This window comes from Lissotriton helveticus, chromosome 5_1 (genome assembly GCF_964261635.1).
Source record: "Lissotriton helveticus chromosome 5_1, aLisHel1.1, whole genome shotgun sequence".
Lineage (NCBI taxonomy): Eukaryota > Metazoa > Chordata > Amphibia > Caudata > Salamandridae > Lissotriton > Lissotriton helveticus.
Window position 1 is genome coordinate 1032192584 of NC_136065.1, and position 18040 is coordinate 1032210623.

General features: G+C 44.6%; 1 protein-coding gene across 3 annotated transcripts in view; it reads right to left on the bottom strand.

Moving 5' to 3' along the window:
* Nucleotides 1–18040, bottom strand: part of R3HCC1L (R3H domain and coiled-coil containing 1 like) — an 866695-nt gene that overhangs the window by 84619 nt on the left and 764036 nt on the right. For all 3 annotated transcript variants that reach the window (XM_078643564.1, XM_078643562.1, XM_078643563.1), the window contains exon 5: nt 1529–1599. In XM_078643564.1, the coding sequence (XP_078499690.1) occupies nt 1529–1599 (71 nt within the window). The remainder of the gene's footprint in view (nt 1–1528; nt 1600–18040) is intronic.

An 18040-nucleotide genomic window follows, 5' to 3' on the forward strand; every position in this document is an offset into this window, starting at 1 on the left:
TTAACCTTGATTGAACAAAAATCCAGAGCAACGTCTGATAACAGGGTAGCTTTTTTTTCTTTCTTTGAAGCCTTCGACCCGTGGCAAAGCAAGAGAATGGTGGGGCAAATAGACTCAGGCAAGGCAAGTGGAGAAGGCAGAAGCATGCCACAGAGCAGAGACTAAGTTCTAAAAAGAATCTATTGCGGTTCTATAACTCAGGATACGGCACTCGTGTGACATATTTTTAAAAGTGATAACCAACAGGAGTATTAATTACTGAGTTTACTGTAGCCACAGCGACTAGTGCAGTAATGTCACACATGGCCTAAAGCCAGTCTGAATCAGATGAGAAATTAAAAAGAATTCAACGGCCAAAGAAAGGATAATTTAATTATAGAATAACAGAGTACCCTAAGTGCAACGACAATTGACATAAGCCAGCCTCTGCCATAGGGGAGATCAGAGACAAAGAAGAACATCTGAGTGCTCACATGCACAACTGCAAACAAGCTGGACTAGAACTAAGGGATCGCTTACCATACCTCCGCTGCATTTAATCTTATAATAGTAAGCGGTCCTGAAGAAGGTGGTCCAAATCAGCTTACCACCGAAACGTGTGTTGGCCTGGTTGTTGCCAGCAGGCTGCATAGCCATAGACATTTAAGAAGATTTAATACATCATGATTTATGTATGAGTTTGTGTGATATGTATTGACTGTAGGTGAGTTTGGTACGATTGTGTTTCTGGTAAGGGGATTTTCATACACTGGTTAATTTGACAGTATTTATTGTATTAGTCATTATATCTCGATCTGCTAATTGGTCATAGGTATCAAACATGCCTTTTTGAATTTTTGCATATACAGATTGTTAAAAAAAGAAAAAATGTTTCATTCATTACTTGAATGGTATTATAAAAACAAAAGAAAAAAAGAGATAAAGAAATACAATAAAAATATTTTTCTAAGAAAGTATACATTCTCTGTAAGTATAATTGTTGCATTTCATATCATAGAGAGAGAGCCCAATGGAGCCAGTGTTGGCCAAAGCGAATTAGTGGGTGGTCGAGTGGGAGGTCTATATATTTGCAGTGTTTGTTTCCTCTTTTCTCCCAGACCACACAATCTTGATTAAGGGGTACCTTATTTTAGTACTGGGACAAAAAAGCATAACTTTATGGGTAGGAGAAAAGTGAATGAGCAGGCCCAATCATATTTTGCCTGTAGAGATTTATAGCAGGTAAACCTGAAAGGACCAGAAGATTTATCACACATGCACTCAGGCCTTCAGATGAAAAATATACTGTATATTACGGAAAATATCTCTGGTTACCTCCTGTACTGGGAGTACTGTATTATGAATCTGGTGGAAGGGGCCTCTCAGATACATTATACTTATATGCATCTGAACAAGATGAAAGCACAAAAACGTGAAGCTAGGGCATACAAAATGAAATGGGATGATAATAAGCTAACTCAGTAGAAAACGCATCTTTAATTATCTGAATAAGGGAATAACAAATCGGAAAAAACAACATTATTGGTACCTGCTACAGGGCTGGAGAAAATTCCAAGAGCATGCGTGTCATCAACCCACTTAATGTCAAATCCTCTCTTCCTGCAATAAAATAAATACAGCTGCTTTCAATTGCAAATGAATTTGAGTACAAACAACACTGTTGGAGAAACACTGAGCCACTGCATTTTGTTTAGTAGACAAGATTAAATTAAATCACCAACAGTGTTGACATTATTTACAAATGCAATTGTAACATGGTGTAAACCTACACCCTCTTATGTCTATCTATATCTAGACGATGCCATCAACACATTTAAATACATCATCATAATATGGTTTGAAATTAACATATCAGCATTTACTTGTCACAGTAATTAAAACATATGTAGGAGAATTTAACTGGTTCAATGATTTGTAGGGGAGCACAATTAACAAGACAAAATGCCACCAGTAAAACTAGGTAGTCATATCGACATTTTTAGGTTTCGACTACCGAAGGCTGCGCTTGCGCAGCTCTCGTTGGGAGAAAACTGATGTTTCAGAGAGTGGGGCTTGAACCCGCCCCTCTTCTCCAATGGCTGGCCTCGTAAATGCTGGCCAGCCATTGGAGGAGAGGGGCGTCACTCGGTTCAAGCCCCGTCTTTTGAGGATTTGGGGGTGTGTTTTTTTAGTTTCTTTCTCCCCTCTTCCCATTGGCTGGAATTTTACCTTCCAGCCAATGGGAAGAGGAGAGAAAGAAAAGCACGCCCCCGAATCTGAAAATGACGATGCTTTCTCCGAGGCATTTCTGCTTCGCCTCGGAGAAAGATGGTGGTGTCATGGCGTAGTCTGACCAGCCACGCAAGAGACAGAGACTCCCCCCCCCCCCCACCCCCCTGAGCCGGTAAGTTTTTGGGCGTCTGTTCCCTCGTTGTGCGTCTGTTCCCTCGTGCTTTCCGACCCCCACTCGTTGTGCTTGCTTTCCGACCCCCCCTCGTTGCTTGTGCTTGCTCTCCTGCCCCCCCCTCTCGCTGGTTGTGCTTGTTGATTAGATATACTTAGATGGCATCCTTCTATTAATTAAAGCTGAGATTCACTTATGCTCAACTGAATGTAATCGGGACGATATACTGCCAACCATGAACTGTCATTTGCGGTTATTCAGATTCATAAACAAAATAAACAAACTCAAATGTCAGTCTTTGAACATGTTCGTGGACCTCCGTAAATAACCCAATCTAAAGTGCAGAAAAAGCTTCTTTTCAGTGTCACCGTTCACAGGTGACTATTGTGTTTCACAGCTGGGCTAGGTAGCCCCGTGAGTCTGAGCCGTACACCGACCATCCCTGCCTCAGCAACGAATCTTTCTCAGCGACGGTTGGGAGGCATCGCGGCGGCTGTGCGTCATCATGACACGACGCGCAGCAGCCTCCCCGGAAAGCGAGCACCTGGTGTCTAGGGGGTGCTGTGCGCATTCGGCACGGACACCATGAGGGAGGAGGACCCATGCAGGAGTTTCCTCTCGGGCAGCTCTTTCCAGATCCCTAACCCAGCCTCGTTTTTTTGAATCGCGAGTCCCCTGACCGTCTTAAGTAGATTCAGCGTCTTTTAACAGGTGAGGCGAAACTAGCGTCACCCATCATTGGCCAGCATGGTAGGATACCTTATTTTTAAGCCTCCTAGAGGTGTATGGCTAGGACGCCCATGGCAGCTTCGTGGTATTAAAAATTGTTGCATGCATTCATTCATTCATTCAGTGAGGTGCATGTTTCTTTCTGAAGCGCACCCTCCCAGCAGTAATTGGTACACGTGGAACGTTGGGATATTTTGCAGGCGTTTATAGTTACTCTGAAAGTAACAATTACCTTGCGCAGTGTATGGCTGGTGAATTAATTTTACACTTCCTCTTTTTAGTGTGGAAGGAAGTGTGGGGGGCTCTCTGTGTGTGTGGGGGGCTCTGTGTGTGGGGGGCTGTGTGTGTGGGGGGATCTGTGTGTGTGGCTCTGTGTGTGTGAGTCTCTGTGTGTGGGTGTGTGTGTGGGTGCAAATGCAATAGGTCTCGCCTTTGCGAGAGATTCAGCTATTGACATTGTAAATGACAATGCCATTAATTTATCTGTTTTCAAAACCAACACATAAATAAAAATGTTGTCATTTACAATGCCAATAGCTCTAACTTTGGCAAAGGCGAGACCGTTGCATTGCAAATGCTTGTTACACTCTGAGTGACTGTAGCCCATTAAAAGGAGCCTTAAATGGGATAGCATTTATACATTCAATTGTCCTTGAAAGGTGGCCCGCTTACATCTGAAAGTCTTTCGGCTCCTTTTGGGTAAGTGGAATATGATATGCTGGCTGGGGGTGACCTCTACATGGCATTTGCAGCCAAAGTGCTAGGGCGGTCAACCTCGGATCTGGGAACCGGAGTTCGAGTCTCGGCAACAACGCTCAACATTCTGTGATTCTGGGCAAATCACTGAATCTCCACATGCCCAACAAAAATGAATGCGTCCTTATGCAATGCAACTGGCGCTCATGAAAAGCGCTCAGATACCCGATACCTCCAGGTCAAATTCGCGCTATAAAAAAACATAGATTTTTTTTTTTTTTTAGATTTGTGTGCCATATTTGACCTGGTCCCCAGAGGGAGATTGTGGGAGGTGCTCCTGGGGATGGGGACTCCGCCCGACCTCTTAAATCTGATTGTACTACTGCACAAGGGGAACTTCACCAAAGTGAGGTGCATAGAAAAAGGAGAGCTATCAGAAGCATTTGCTGTCAACCACGGTGTCAGGAAGGGCTGCATACTTAGACCCACCCATTTTCTCCTTTACGCTAATAATTGCATTGCGCACTTGACCAGCAGTGTGAATGATTCCCCTTCCCTGGCAGGAGAAAAAATACTGGCCCTCATCTTCTGCGGACGACACGCTGCTGTTGTCCATAGTCAGGAGGGATCTGCAGAAACTAATTCACAGCTTCAATCAGTTCTGCAGCAATTTTAGTCTTGAAATGCACACTTCCAAGACCAAATATATGAAGTATACTAAGAAGGGCAAGCCTAGGGTCATTAAAGTGCGGGTGGATTTACTCGAAAGGGTCCAGGAGCTTGAGTACCTAGGTATCAGGTTAGACGAGTCTATGCCCTGGGACCCACAGATCCTAAACAGTACCCTAACTGTAAATTAACAGGCAGGAGCTACACTCAAGTTGGCCAAAAAGGCCCCATGGTTACCTGTACGTCCATCAGAGGAAATGTATAAGGCCCAAGCAAGGGGACAGCGCTCTTGGGGCAGAATTGTGGGGGTTCTCTAACATCAGTCCCCTGAATGTAGCAAATAATAATTTTATTTGAAGTTTGGTGAGCATAGAGAAGGGCACACCTCTAATTTTGCTTTCAGATGGATCTGGGAATCGCCAAGATCTCATTGGTAGCGTTGAGACACCTATAGTATTGGTGGCGTTGAGACACCTATAGTATTGGATCGGAATCTGAGCACTGTTGAGTTGTTCCTCTTAAGAGAGGGTGGGCAGGATGTTACTGCGGCCAATGGTGGTGGGAACATCAAATGGTTAAGGGTGCTCAAGAAGGATTGGAATGAGTTGGGCCTGGGCAAATTTTGGAGTGTGTCACAATTGATCAAGAGAGGGGATGCGGCCCTACTTGAAAAGAGGATGGAAGATAAGTCTCTAGACTCAGAGACCACTCATCTGCAACCTCACATGGGACTCTAACAAGTGCCTTCCTCTTATTAAAATCACTGTGCAAGCTGAGGAATTTTTGGATTTTATTAGTCCTGGTCGGGTTTGGTCTCTATACCTCCAATTTAGGTAAGGTTTACTCCCTGTAGCAGTTTTTACTGCTGGTTGGAGAAAGATGAGCCAGGGCTCTGAATATTGCAGTGACTTGAAGTGTGTTGGCTTATTTCTAATTGTTTATATCACATAAAAAACCAGAAGATGTAAGGGGCATCCTCTGGACGCTGAAGATTGCTGACGCGGCTTAGTATGGCTCCACACCCCAGTGGTGCCCTGGGGCTGCACAATCGCCATTGGGAAGGCGATGCAACACATGCAGACCTGTAGGGCTGTGGTGGAGTTTCTGGGTAGTTGTGGCTGCAGGTGAGAAGGACGCGAGTGTCCCCAGACCATGATCTTGCTGGGTCGTCGGGTCATGGCGGGAGGAGCCACTTGAATTTGGCCACCCGTCCTTAATGCAGGGAAGACCGAGGTGAGCCTGGATGCATCACCCACGCCGGGCAGCTTGGTGCATTGAGGCGCGTGGTTGGGCCACCCGAGAGTGTAGACCAGGGGTCCCTGGTGGTCACGTCAGTCAGGTGGGCCTTTCGAGGTGCTCCTGTTGATGAACTGCACCCGTCCGGCCTACAAAATGAAGTAAGTGTGCCTGAGCGCTTTACTGTCCATGCGCTGCTAATAACGGTTGAAAGCTTCCGCTGCATTCGGATATGTTGCCTATTGTTTCATTGCACAGGGCCTCTCACTCAGCAGCACGGGCGCCCTCACTTAGCAAGCTTCTTCAGCATGCATTAGAGGAGCGGGTCCCGGTGGTCTGTCGTTTGCAAAGAACGTTTTGCTATGCCTGCTTGAATTAACAGCTCAGTTTTTAAAGCTCAGTGGTATCCAGAAATGCTGTGCTGCCTCCAATAAAATATACTTACTTCATCGGATGTCTTGTGGGAGACTGCAATATGTTAATTGTCAGGTATGTATATTTCACCCAGGCTTGGAATGGTCTATGCATTTAATGTTTGTTGGTAATAATCGTACCAAAATGAAGAAAAAAAAAAACAGACCAGGTCGAGACACCGTGAATAAGTAGAAAACTCTTTACCCCCACTCATTACAAGGGCACTAGGTTAGTGCCCTTTCAATTCTAGTGCTTTGCAGATGTTTTAAGATCTTCTTAGACTTTCTTCTTGCTCAAATGGGTGTAATTTCTCTGACACTTCTATGTCTTCCTCGTCTTCATTACTTGATTTTGCTTGTGAGAAAGTGTTACTAATAGTCGTTGAATTGTCACTCATAATTGCACTGAAATGATGAAGATGTCACGCATAGCAATCTGAAACCTATGTTCCCTGCTTATGCCGCCTCGTTGCATGATGAAGTCACAGAACGTTTTCTAGTTTCTGTGGCATTTGTGGGTTTGCTTCTCAACCACGACACATGGAGACCATGTAATGACGACACTGGCCACGTGGCTACACAGCGCTCAGAGGTAATATTTACCCTGCTCTTAAATACACATATTCATTCCGCAGCCAAGTGAATATGAATGGCTCTTGGATAATATTTCCCCAGGCACTTAATATTTGCTGAGCTGTTAGTGTAATGTTTACTCCATGTATTGTAATGTGTAAGCGGTGTACCGTGGACTGCAGACAAGCTAACAGACAGAGTACATGTGCCAATGAGTAGGTTTACACGTACACATCATATCAAAGCTGGGTACTTGCGAGAGCGACACAAAATGATTCCAGATGTAACTCATTGATTTGTTTCCATAATTAAATGCCAACAAAGATTAATGTAATGCTTTTTACTTCAATTCAGAGCCTGCGATGGAGTAAACATTACATGAAAGCCTTTGCAAATGTTCACACAGATGGCTCCCAGACACTGTGACTGGGCTTTCATTGCTTCTTGCAGCCATCCCTATGCTAAAAGACATGGCCATTGACAAAGCCAATAGCTCTTGCTTTGCCAAAACATATTGGCCTTACCGATACTTGTTTAGTCAACTGAGATAGTTGACTCACAGGTAAATAACGGATCACACAAAAGCTGCAAATGATAATGTCTCAGACAGTCTCTTTAGATTCTGTGACACATTCGGAAACACACTGAAGAGACCTTTTTACAAGCTATGTTTGGAGACACACCACAGCCTTAAAAGATGGCGGAGATCTCCATGTGGATGTTGATGCTTAACAAACATATTTGGGAGTCTTGTGGTTAAACAGAGCTATTGGTTGCCATATTCCCTCTCACTGTGTGCAGTATCACTAGTGATGTCAAGGAACAAAATTCCTTCTGAGAGCAGATCATGCTCAAAAAATCATTTTTGAGGAGCAAGGACAGGCCCTGGCTATGGGCAGCATACTTTAAAATTCTTAGAAATTGGGTGCGATTGTGCATCAATCCATTGGAGAACAAATATGGAATTTATGGCATCATAGGCTAGTTTTTAGGTTTAAAATGGCTCGAGGAAGGCTAAGATAAGCAAATCATTTTTCTAAATAGAGCATTGGGGTCATCTAATGTGCCTTTTTACATGGTTGCCACATGTCCATACTTAATTCCTGGAAAGCAAGGGGACACTTGTGCCAAGGGACCCGGGCAAATAGTTTTAATAATGCAAAACACCGTGTGCCCAAAATAACATTTTTAGAACGTGCAATCTTTTCAAAGGACTATTTTCGTGTCAGTACTTTGCAGCTACGTCCAGCTGTTGTAGAATTAGATTTTAACTTTTTTAAAGAATGTATTTGAGTGCAAATAATAAAACGGGAAGCTGCTGTGATAAGCACAGCATTTGATGGCACTGATAAATTCTACCCTGCCAGCCGCAGGGTGACATTGTAGTATGAACCAATATAAAACAAAAGGAGACGAATTAGAAGGATAGGTGAAAACATTCCAAACAGATCTATATCACTGTTTCACAATGCCCCTGAAGCAGGGCAAACACTTAATTGTCACTGGTAAAGACTATAAAATACTTCGGAATTGAACAGAAAAGCTAGTGGCCCGAAAAAGCAAAAGAACACAAGAAAAAAAAAATCTCAGGAACAACGAAGAGGGCCTTGGGGACGTCTGCAGAGAAGAAGAAAACTGCTGAAAGAGGTTTTAGAATGTACTTGGTACCCATTACAGTTCAGGAAAACATATGCTGCTGAGATTTATGTGATCATCACTGCAGATCACGTTGGTGCGGAGGACATTCTGTCTTGCAGTTTGGCAGAGGTAGCTGACTAGATTCATGGCACCTGGCTGACAACGAGCTCGGACAAGGCTGAATTACTGACAGCAGGCAATGGAAAATGCCAGGTACAACTTCACAGCAACACTAACTCAAACACTCGCGGGAGTCTGGTCCTTGACTGGGAAACCACTAAATGCATTCAAGAGTCCTCTTCCACCAGGGCGAGCAAATGGCGAAGTGCAGATTTATTTACAGTTTTGTTCCCCTTGCCTACATCTGATTTAGTAAGCACAGGCATTTTAAGAGCCCTGTATTTCAACCTAAGATGATAATGGTATTGCCCGACAATTTCAGGTCATTGAAAAATAGTCCGGCTAGCAAATAAAAACAGGATCCTTGCTATTATTAGCCTCACACTTCACAACCTGCGGCCTTATGGACGACAACAACAGTCTTTTCAAAAGATAAGCCATTGTGCTATGCACATTCTGGTATTACGAATGTAGTGTGGACCTCCCCTGCCATTGGGCTAGCTTGGTGCACGGAAACCTCAACACTAAAGAGTTCCTAGGTTTATCCACCCCATGTAATTATTAACTCTGGACACAGTCAGTCAGGAGTCACTCCTACTTAGACGTAGCAAACACAATATAAGGAAGGCTATGGCAGACAGCAAAGAGGAGGCATGCTTTTAATACAGCAAGCCCAGGAATCAGGTATTCACAAACAGGCGAATGAAAGCTCTTGAAGGTTTCATTCGGGTAAGTGACGTGCAAGTGGCATAGAGAAAATACATGTAATATAATAAATACTGTCCAGACAAAATGTATTCCAAAATAATATGAAATGATTAGCGATAAACTATAGAAGACTGAAACAGAAACAAAGGCGATAAAAATAAGGTCAACTACCTAGAATGGAATAAGGACAGGGCCCTGTAACAAAAAGTGTATTATGGAGAATGCGTAAATGACATGATAACAGAGAAAAGCATAAAGTTACCTCTATTGTGACTGTCAGTCCGTTGGCTCGTTCCCACTTTCAACTTGTGGGAATCACTGCCCCCTACTGGCAGGAACAGAAGCTGTGTCTATGGTACCGAGCTCGAAAAGATGGTATCTATCATACACACATGCCAGCATCATACGCATCATGCCCTCATCCGTGTGCATTATGTGAGAGCTCTCTTCAGTTCCCCTTTAAAAAGGAGCTAATTGGGCTGAACTGTGTGACCGATGGCACAGTGGCAGCGGGAGTGCGTTAATAATGGGAAAGACCCGACAGAGTGTGAGTGTCACCTATCATTTCCTTAAGACCTGAATCTTTCTCAATCTGAAACAATGGGTAGCAAGATTTCACAATAACAGAGGCAAAGGCAGGCAGTTTGGGCATAGGCAAACAGGTTGTGGAGGAGTTACTTGCTCAGTTTTGTATCACTCGAGGATGAAACGTTGGGTGTGTAGAGTAGCCTAAATGACTGACTGACAGACCTTTACTTCTACAAAAACAAGAAAAGAGAGGTCAGATCAAACACTTGATCAGTATAAGCGTAAACTACAGACCACAATTCAGGGAGTCAACACAAGATTAGATTCTCACATCCGATTTGGATGATCAAGAAAGCCCTCACACACTGACCTAGTCAGTGTCATGCTTCATCATCGGGCCCCACCGACAGAGGCCGAGTGCCTCTGTGGTGTGCTACGACGCCAGAAAGACTGCGGAGCAGGTTTTTTTGTGTGTGGAGGGCGTGCTCTTAGTTACAGTGAAATTTTAAAAGTGCCTGAAGCAAGGGTATCGAAAAAAATATTTAATAAATGATCCCTGAGGCACAAAAATAAAGAGTATTACGTGTCTGTATTTATATGCCAAGGTTCAAGGTTGGTGAAATACAGAATATACTCAGTTCATTACAGTCAACATGTTTCAGCCATAAGGGTGGTATATTACCGTGGCATTCATCAGGACTATACCCCGGCGGTATGGGCTCTCTAATCACCCACCCTAACCTGGGGACGTGAAAGTGAAAAGTTGTGAAAAAAGTGCAAAAAAATTATGGAAGAGTAAAAATACTCAATTCCAAAAATACTCCGTAATTTTGGAGTGTAACTGCACCTGTAAAATAAGGAAAACACATAGACAGACAGAAGACAAACAAAAACGATGTTAGTATAAGCCTTCCTGGCTAGTCACAGTGCTCCATGAAGTGTGACTCAAGTGGTGAATCCCAAGATAAACCTAGATTTTATGCACCATCCAGATAGCCCCTAAGGATGATAGCAGATATCTCTGGGAAGTGCTGTGCTAGAAAAGTGCTATTTACAAGAAAAACGATTAAAACTGGGGGATTTAAAAAAGCAATTGCGTGTACTCCTTATGAAGGGATCAATGGACCTAAAAGGTCTGTGCCCCTTCAAGTAGGTATTAAAAGGTTCGTGTCTCACTTTCAAAAGGGGCGCTACTCGCACCATGGGTCTCGGGAGGGGATCGGAGCGACCTGGCACATCCTGAGGACAGACAGAAAATATATATACATATGGTATTATGGCGACGCCCAAACAAGTACTTAGCTCTGATCACAGAAGGCGTAGCAGTATGTGCGTCTCATCGTAACTCACGCCCTCAGCGCTTCCGACCCGCTGATCAACCTAGTCATGACCTCCAAACCGGACCCCGAAGATAGACAACCGGGGCCGGTGGACTTGTTTTTAAGCACAGCGGTCGCGTGTGCGCCCTGTTTCCGGGAGGGCGTGTCAGGCCGAAAGAGAGGCTCGAGACGCACACGCCCACCTACGCTTTCTACGTCTCGCTCAAAGCGAGGCTAAGAACACGAATGACAGTTCGAGGCTGGGCAGTCGGCTAGGTCCTAGAGGACCGGTCGCGTAGTAGCGCTAATTGTCAATTTTAATGCCTAACAGCACGTAGTGCATTATATGCGAATTATTACTACAATGTACATAACTATCAAAATGTACCTAAATTCACAGAAAAATTATTATACAGTAGGCTGCACATCAGAGCCTTAGTGTATGAAAAACCATTTATACCCGTAGTGCATACACTGGCTGACAATCTTGCTGCATATATGAAGATGAAAACATCTATGTTAGAGGCAATGCTTTGTACCTAGGGAAAAAAACTCTATAGGCAGGGACTAATCTGTGGGTGCACAGATAGTCCATGGAGTGAATCATGAAGGCTAAATACAAACATGCAAACAAAACCCGTTGGTTGAGGTAGATGTATAGGAAATGTTCTCATCAAGACAATACTGAGCTCCACGGAATGTCATCGTTGAGCCCATTGACATGGGTACCCAGACGATACACCCAACGTTGCTCCTTTTCAAAAAGTCTACTAGTGATGTTCGTTGTGCCCTTCACTTCCTCGATTACCGTCCACCTCATGTCATTGGTAGTGTGGTTGCTGTCCAAAAAATGGCGGCTCAGCTTGGTAGTTAGTTTTTTACATCGGACGTTGCTCCGATGTTCGCAGATGCGTTGTTTAATTCTGCGCGTTGTCATACCAACATACCGTAGCTGGCACGGGCACGTGATCAAATATACCACATTCATGGTGTTGCAGTTAGTATGTTCCCTTTGGGTCCATACCTTGCCCGTTTCCAATGAAAGGGTTTTGGTTGCCTCTGTCAGATGACAGACACTACAATTAGAGCACGGAAAATGCCCTACAACTTTGGGCATCCCCCATGAACTGGTGACTGTAGGTGTAGGTTCTGAGACTTTTTCTTTAGGACGGGTGTGCACAAGAGAGTCCTTGAGGCTACGACCCCTTTTGAAAGAGAATAGCGGTTTCTCCCAATTCTCTCTAAAAGTGGTCAGAATACTCCAATGTTTGTTGATGGTTTTCTTCATCAGGTTAGACAGACTGTTATATGTTGTAACACACGTGAGGGGTACTGCATTCTGGTCGATGACTTTCTCCTCTAAGAGTGCCTCCCTTGGTTGGTTCCTCGCTCTCTTGAAACCCTTGTTCAGGATTTGTGTTGGATACCCTCGGTCTTTTAATTTCTCAGTGAGGCTCACGGACTGTTCTTTGAAGTCCGAGATGGAGGTGCAATTACGCCTCAATCTAAGAAATTGCCCATAGGGGAGGTTTTCCTTCAAGGGGCGTGGGTGGAAGCTACTGAACTCGAGGAGGTTGTTTTTTGCGGTAGGCTTGTGATGTGTCTTGGTCACAAGGCCTGTTCCTTGCACAGAAATCTCAACATCCAGGAAGACAATCTCCGACCTACTCTTGGTGTTTGTGAACCGTAGATTCCGGTCTAGAGTGTTGATCCAGTTGAGAAATAGATCGAGATCAGTGTCATTCCCAGTCCATAGTAACAGAATGTCATCTATGTAGCGCTTCCACATAAGCATTGAAGATGAGAAGGGTTGGGAGGTGGGTAGGATGTATCTAGCTTCAAAATCAGCCACATACAATCCTGCCACGCTCGGAGCAAAAATGCTGCCCATGCTGGTACCCGAGCATTGAAGGTAAAGTTTGTCTTTAAAGGAGAAATAATTCTCTTTCAGGGCAATTGTTGCACATTCAATAATGAAGGTTTTTGGAGTTTGGAAATCCCATTCCGTGGAGTCAAGTGATTCACCCAGGACTCTGATCGTATCGTCCTGGGGGATACTTGTATACAGGCTTTCGACGTCCAGTGTCACGAGAGTAACTGAGTTTTCAGGGAACGTGACATCAGATAGTAGACGTAGGAGACTCTTTGTATCCTTCAGATAAGTTGGAGTTGACTGCACTAAGGGTTTTAGGAAGTAATCACAAAATCCGGATAAGGGTTCAAGGAGGGAACCGATACCAGAGACAATGGGGCGCCCAGGTGGTGGGAGCCTGTTCTTGTGCATTTTTGGTAGCGTGTAAAAATAAGGGATTACATGTTTAGAATTCGTCAAAAAAGCCGCCTCGTTTTTTGACACATGACCCTCCTCCTCTGCATGTTGGACAAGATTTTTGATCTTGCTTGTAAGGGGTGCGGTGGGGTCTGTGGTCAGTGGAGTATAGTTCCGGATGTCCCCCAGCAGTTCGTAGCATGTTTTCTCGTAGTCAGCTGTGTTTTGGATCACAATACCACCGCCTTTATCAGCCGGCTTGATGGTGATCGTACTATCATTCTGCAGTTGTTGTAACGCTTGGTATTCAGCAGTGCTGAAGTTCCCAAAAATCACGGGATTTTCACAGGACTCTAGGTCTTTATACACAGCCTGTTCGAAAGTGGTAATAGCTGCGGGTATGGTATGAGGAGGAGGGGTAAAGGTTGAACTTGGTCTCAAACCTGTATCCCCTTTTCTCATTGCTTCGTTCGGGTCATCCTTTCCTTCGAAAAAAGCTTTGAGTTTCAGTTTTCTGAAGAAACTAGCGAGTTCGCAATGAAGCTTAAATTTATCAGGTCTGGCTTTAGGGACAAAGCCCAGGCCTCTCTCAAGCACCTGCACTTCAGTGGGTGTCAGTACTCTGGTGGAGAGGTTGGTCACTAGGCTTATATCCCGCTTGTTCCTGGTTGTTGGTTGCTGCGGGTGTGACTGGCTACAGGGTCCTCTTCCTCCCAGGTTACTCGACTGTTGCCTCTCCGCTTCCCTCTCCCTCTCCGGCCGCTCTCTAAAAAAGGCTGCCTCTGTTGGTTCTGGAAGTTAGGTGGGGGCATAAACCCTGGATTCCAGCCCATGAAAGGGAACTGTGGTTGGGGGAAAGCAAAAGGGTTATGGCCCATCATCATTTGGGGTGGTTGCCACTGTTGATGTTGGCCCTGGTATCCTTGTCTACCCCTTGCATTTCTGTTCCCACGATTCCCTCTCCCTCTCGTTTGCTTGAAGGAGCTATTACTTGATCCACTGCTGTTAGAGGATTCATCGTCCGATTGGTCAATTTTGTTATTGTTACGAGTAGGAGGAGTGAAAGTTGGGGCTGAATATGGATACACCTTCTCAAAATCAAATTTCTTTTGATCTTTCTGTAATTTGGTTGCTTTCGACTGCATCAAATTATCTTTGTACTCGTTCAATTCCTTATTAAGTTCATCCAGCCGTTTTTTAAAACCTGTGATTGTAGTTTTAAAGTTTCTTTCAGTTTCTGTAATCTCCACCATCAGTGCTTCAGAAAGTCTCAGCGCTGTCTTTATGATTAAGACTAGCCAGTCGCGAGTGCAGTGCCAAGCGATCATGGCCCAGTCTTTGCGAAAGGTGGCATCATTAAGGAAGATACGAGGGGCATTCGTCACTAGCAACCCTTTGGGTGCAGAGTTTGACACCAGATATTGTTTCAGAATGGTCCCATGGAGAATAGTACGGATATGTTCTCTCTTTTTCTCCGTGAGATTTTCCCATTCAGTGGTGTTAGCTATTGCCTGTGATATTTGGGGATCCGCAAATATCGATGTGTCTGACATCAGTTCCTCTATCTCGGATTCGGAATATGTCAGGCCCATGTTTGCCATGGTGGGAGTGATGAAAGTGAGGCAAAGGAGTAAGTCTTTAAAAACCAGCAACGGAAGGGGATGTCCTGCCGGTAGTAAAAGAAGCTCTCACAGCTGTGCGCTGCTGTAATATTCAATAACAATAGGAGAGGTAGGGAGAATGAGGCACTCTCTTAGTCCCCGGTTAGTCATACAAAAACAAGAAAAGAGAGGTCAGATCAAACACTTGATCAGTATAAGCGTAAACTACAGACCACAATTCAGGGAGTCAACACAAGATTAGATTCTCACATCCGATTTGGATGATCAAGAAAGCCCTCACACACTGACCTAGTCAGTGTCATGCTTCATCATCGGGCCCCACCGACAGAGGCCGAGTGCCTCTGTGGTGTGCTACGACGCCAGAAAGACTGCGGAGCAGGTTTTTTTGTGTGTGGAGGGCGTGCTCTTAGTTACAGTGAAATTTTAAAAGTGCCTGAAGCAAGGGTATCGAAAAAAATATTTAATAAATGATCCCTGAGGCACAAAAATAAAGAGTATTACGTGTCTGTATTTATATGCCAAGGTTCAAGGTTGGTGAAATACAGAATATACTCAGTTCATTACAGTCAACATGTTTCAGCCATAAGGGTGGTATATTACCGTGGCATTCATCAGGACTATACCCCGGCGGTATGGGCTCTCTAATCACCCACCCTAACCTGGGGACGTGAAAGTGAAAAGTTGTGAAAAAAGTGCAAAAAAATTATGGAAGAGTAAAAATACTCAATTCCAAAAATACTCCGTAATTTTGGAGTGTAACTGCACCTGTAAAATAAGGAAAACACATAGACAGACAGAAGACAAACAAAAACGATGTTAGTATAAGCCTTCCTGGCTAGTCACAGTGCTCCATGAAGTGTGACTCAAGTGGTGAATCCCAAGATAAACCTAGATTTTATGCACCATCCAGATAGCCCCTAAGGATGATAGCAGATATCTCTGGGAAGTGCTGTGCTAGAAAAGTGCTATTTACAAGAAAAACGATTAAAACTGGGGGATTTAAAAACGCAATTGCGTGTACTCCTTATGAAGGGATCAATGGACCTAAAAGGTCTGTGCCCCTTCAAGTAGGTATTAAAAGGTTCGTGTCTCACTTTCAAAAGGGGCGCTACTCGCACCATGGGTCTCGGGAGGGGATCGGAGCGACCTGGCACATCCTGAGGACAGACAGAAAATATATATACATATGGTATTATGGCGACGCCCAAACAAGTACTTAGCTCTGATCACAGAAGGCGTAGCAGTATGTGCGTCTCATCGTAACTCACGCCCTCAGCGCTTCCGACCCGCTGATCAACCTAGTCATGACCTCCAAACCGGACCCCGAAGATAGACAACCGGGGCCGGTGGACTTGTTTTTAAGCACAGCGGTCGCGTGTGCGCCCTGTTTCCGGGAGGGCGTGTCAGGCCGAAAGAGAGGCTCGAGACGCACACGCCCACCTACGCTTTCTACGTCTCGCTCAAAGCGAGGCTAAGAACACGAATGACAGTTCGAGGCTGGGCAGTCGGCTAGGTCCTAGAGGACCGGTCGCGTAGTAGCGCTAATTGTCAATTTTAATGCCTAACAGCACGTAGTGCATTATATGCGAATTATTACTACAATGTACATAACTATCAAAATGTACCTAAATTCACAGAAAAATTATTATACAGTAGGCTGCACATCAGAGCCTTAGTGTATGAAAAACCATTTATACCCGTAGTGCATACACTGGCTGACAATCTTGCTGCATATATGAAGATGAAAACATCTATGTTAGAGGCAATGCTTTGTACCTAGGGAAAAAAACTCTATAGGCAGGGACTAATCTGTGGGTGCACAGATAGTCCATGGAGTGAATCATGAAGGCTAAATACAAACATGCAAACAAAACCCGTTGGTTGAGGTAGATGTATAGGAAATGTTCTCATCAAGACAATACTGAGCTCCACGGAATGTCATCGTTGAGCCCATTGACATGGGTACCCAGACGATACACCCAACGTTGCTCCTTTTCAAAAAGTCTACTAGTGATGTTCGTTGTGCCCTTCACTTCCTCGATTACCGTCCACCTCATGTCATTGGTAGTGTGGTTGCTGTCCAAAAAATGGCGGCTCAGCTTGGTAGTTAGTTTTTTACATCGGACGTTGCTCCGATGTTCGCAGATGCGTTGTTTAATTCTGCGCGTTGTCATACCAACATACCGTAGCTGGCACGGGCACGTGATCAAATATACCACATTCATGGTGTTGCAGTTAGTATGTTCCCTTTGGGTCCATACCTTGCCCGTTTCCAATGAAAGGGTTTTGGTTGCCTCTGTCAGATGACAGACACTACAATTAGAGCACGGAAAATGCCCTACAACTTTGGGCATCCCCCATGAACTGGTGACTGTAGGTGTAGGTTCTGAGACTTTTTCTTTAGGACGGGTGTGCACAAGAGAGTCCTTGAGGCTACGACCCCTTTTGAAAGAGAATAGCGGTTTCTCCCAATTCTCTCTAAAAGTGGTCAGAATACTCCAATGTTTGTTGATGGTTTTCTTCATCAGGTTAGACAGACTGTTATATGTTGTAACACACGTGAGGGGTACTGCATTCTGGTCGATGACTTTCTCCTCTAAGAGTGCCTCCCTTGGTTGGTTCCTCGCTCTCTTGAAACCCTTGTTCAGGATTTGTGTTGGATACCCTCGGTCTTTTAATTTCTCAGTGAGGCTCACGGACTGTTCTTTGAAGTCCGAGATGGAGGTGCAATTACGCCTCAATCTAAGAAATTGCCCATAGGGGAGGTTTTCCTTCAAGGGGCGTGGGTGGAAGCTACTGAACTCGAGGAGGTTGTTTTTTGCGGTAGGCTTGTGATGTGTCTTGGTCACAAGGCCTGTTCCTTGCACAGAAATCTCAACATCCAGGAAGACAATCTCCGACCTACTCTTGGTGTTTGTGAACCGTAGATTCCGGTCTAGAGTGTTGACCTTTACTTCTGACAGCTATGTGCTGGAAGAAGGCCACTGACGAAGCCTTAGATCTGGTGGAGTGTGCCGTGGCACAGGATGGAGGTTGGGCTTCATAAAAAGTGCAGCAATAGACGCGGCATGATGTTGTCCATCTGGCAATGGCAAACCTTAACAGCTAGCCAGCTGGCATTATTGCTCAGAAGCTCC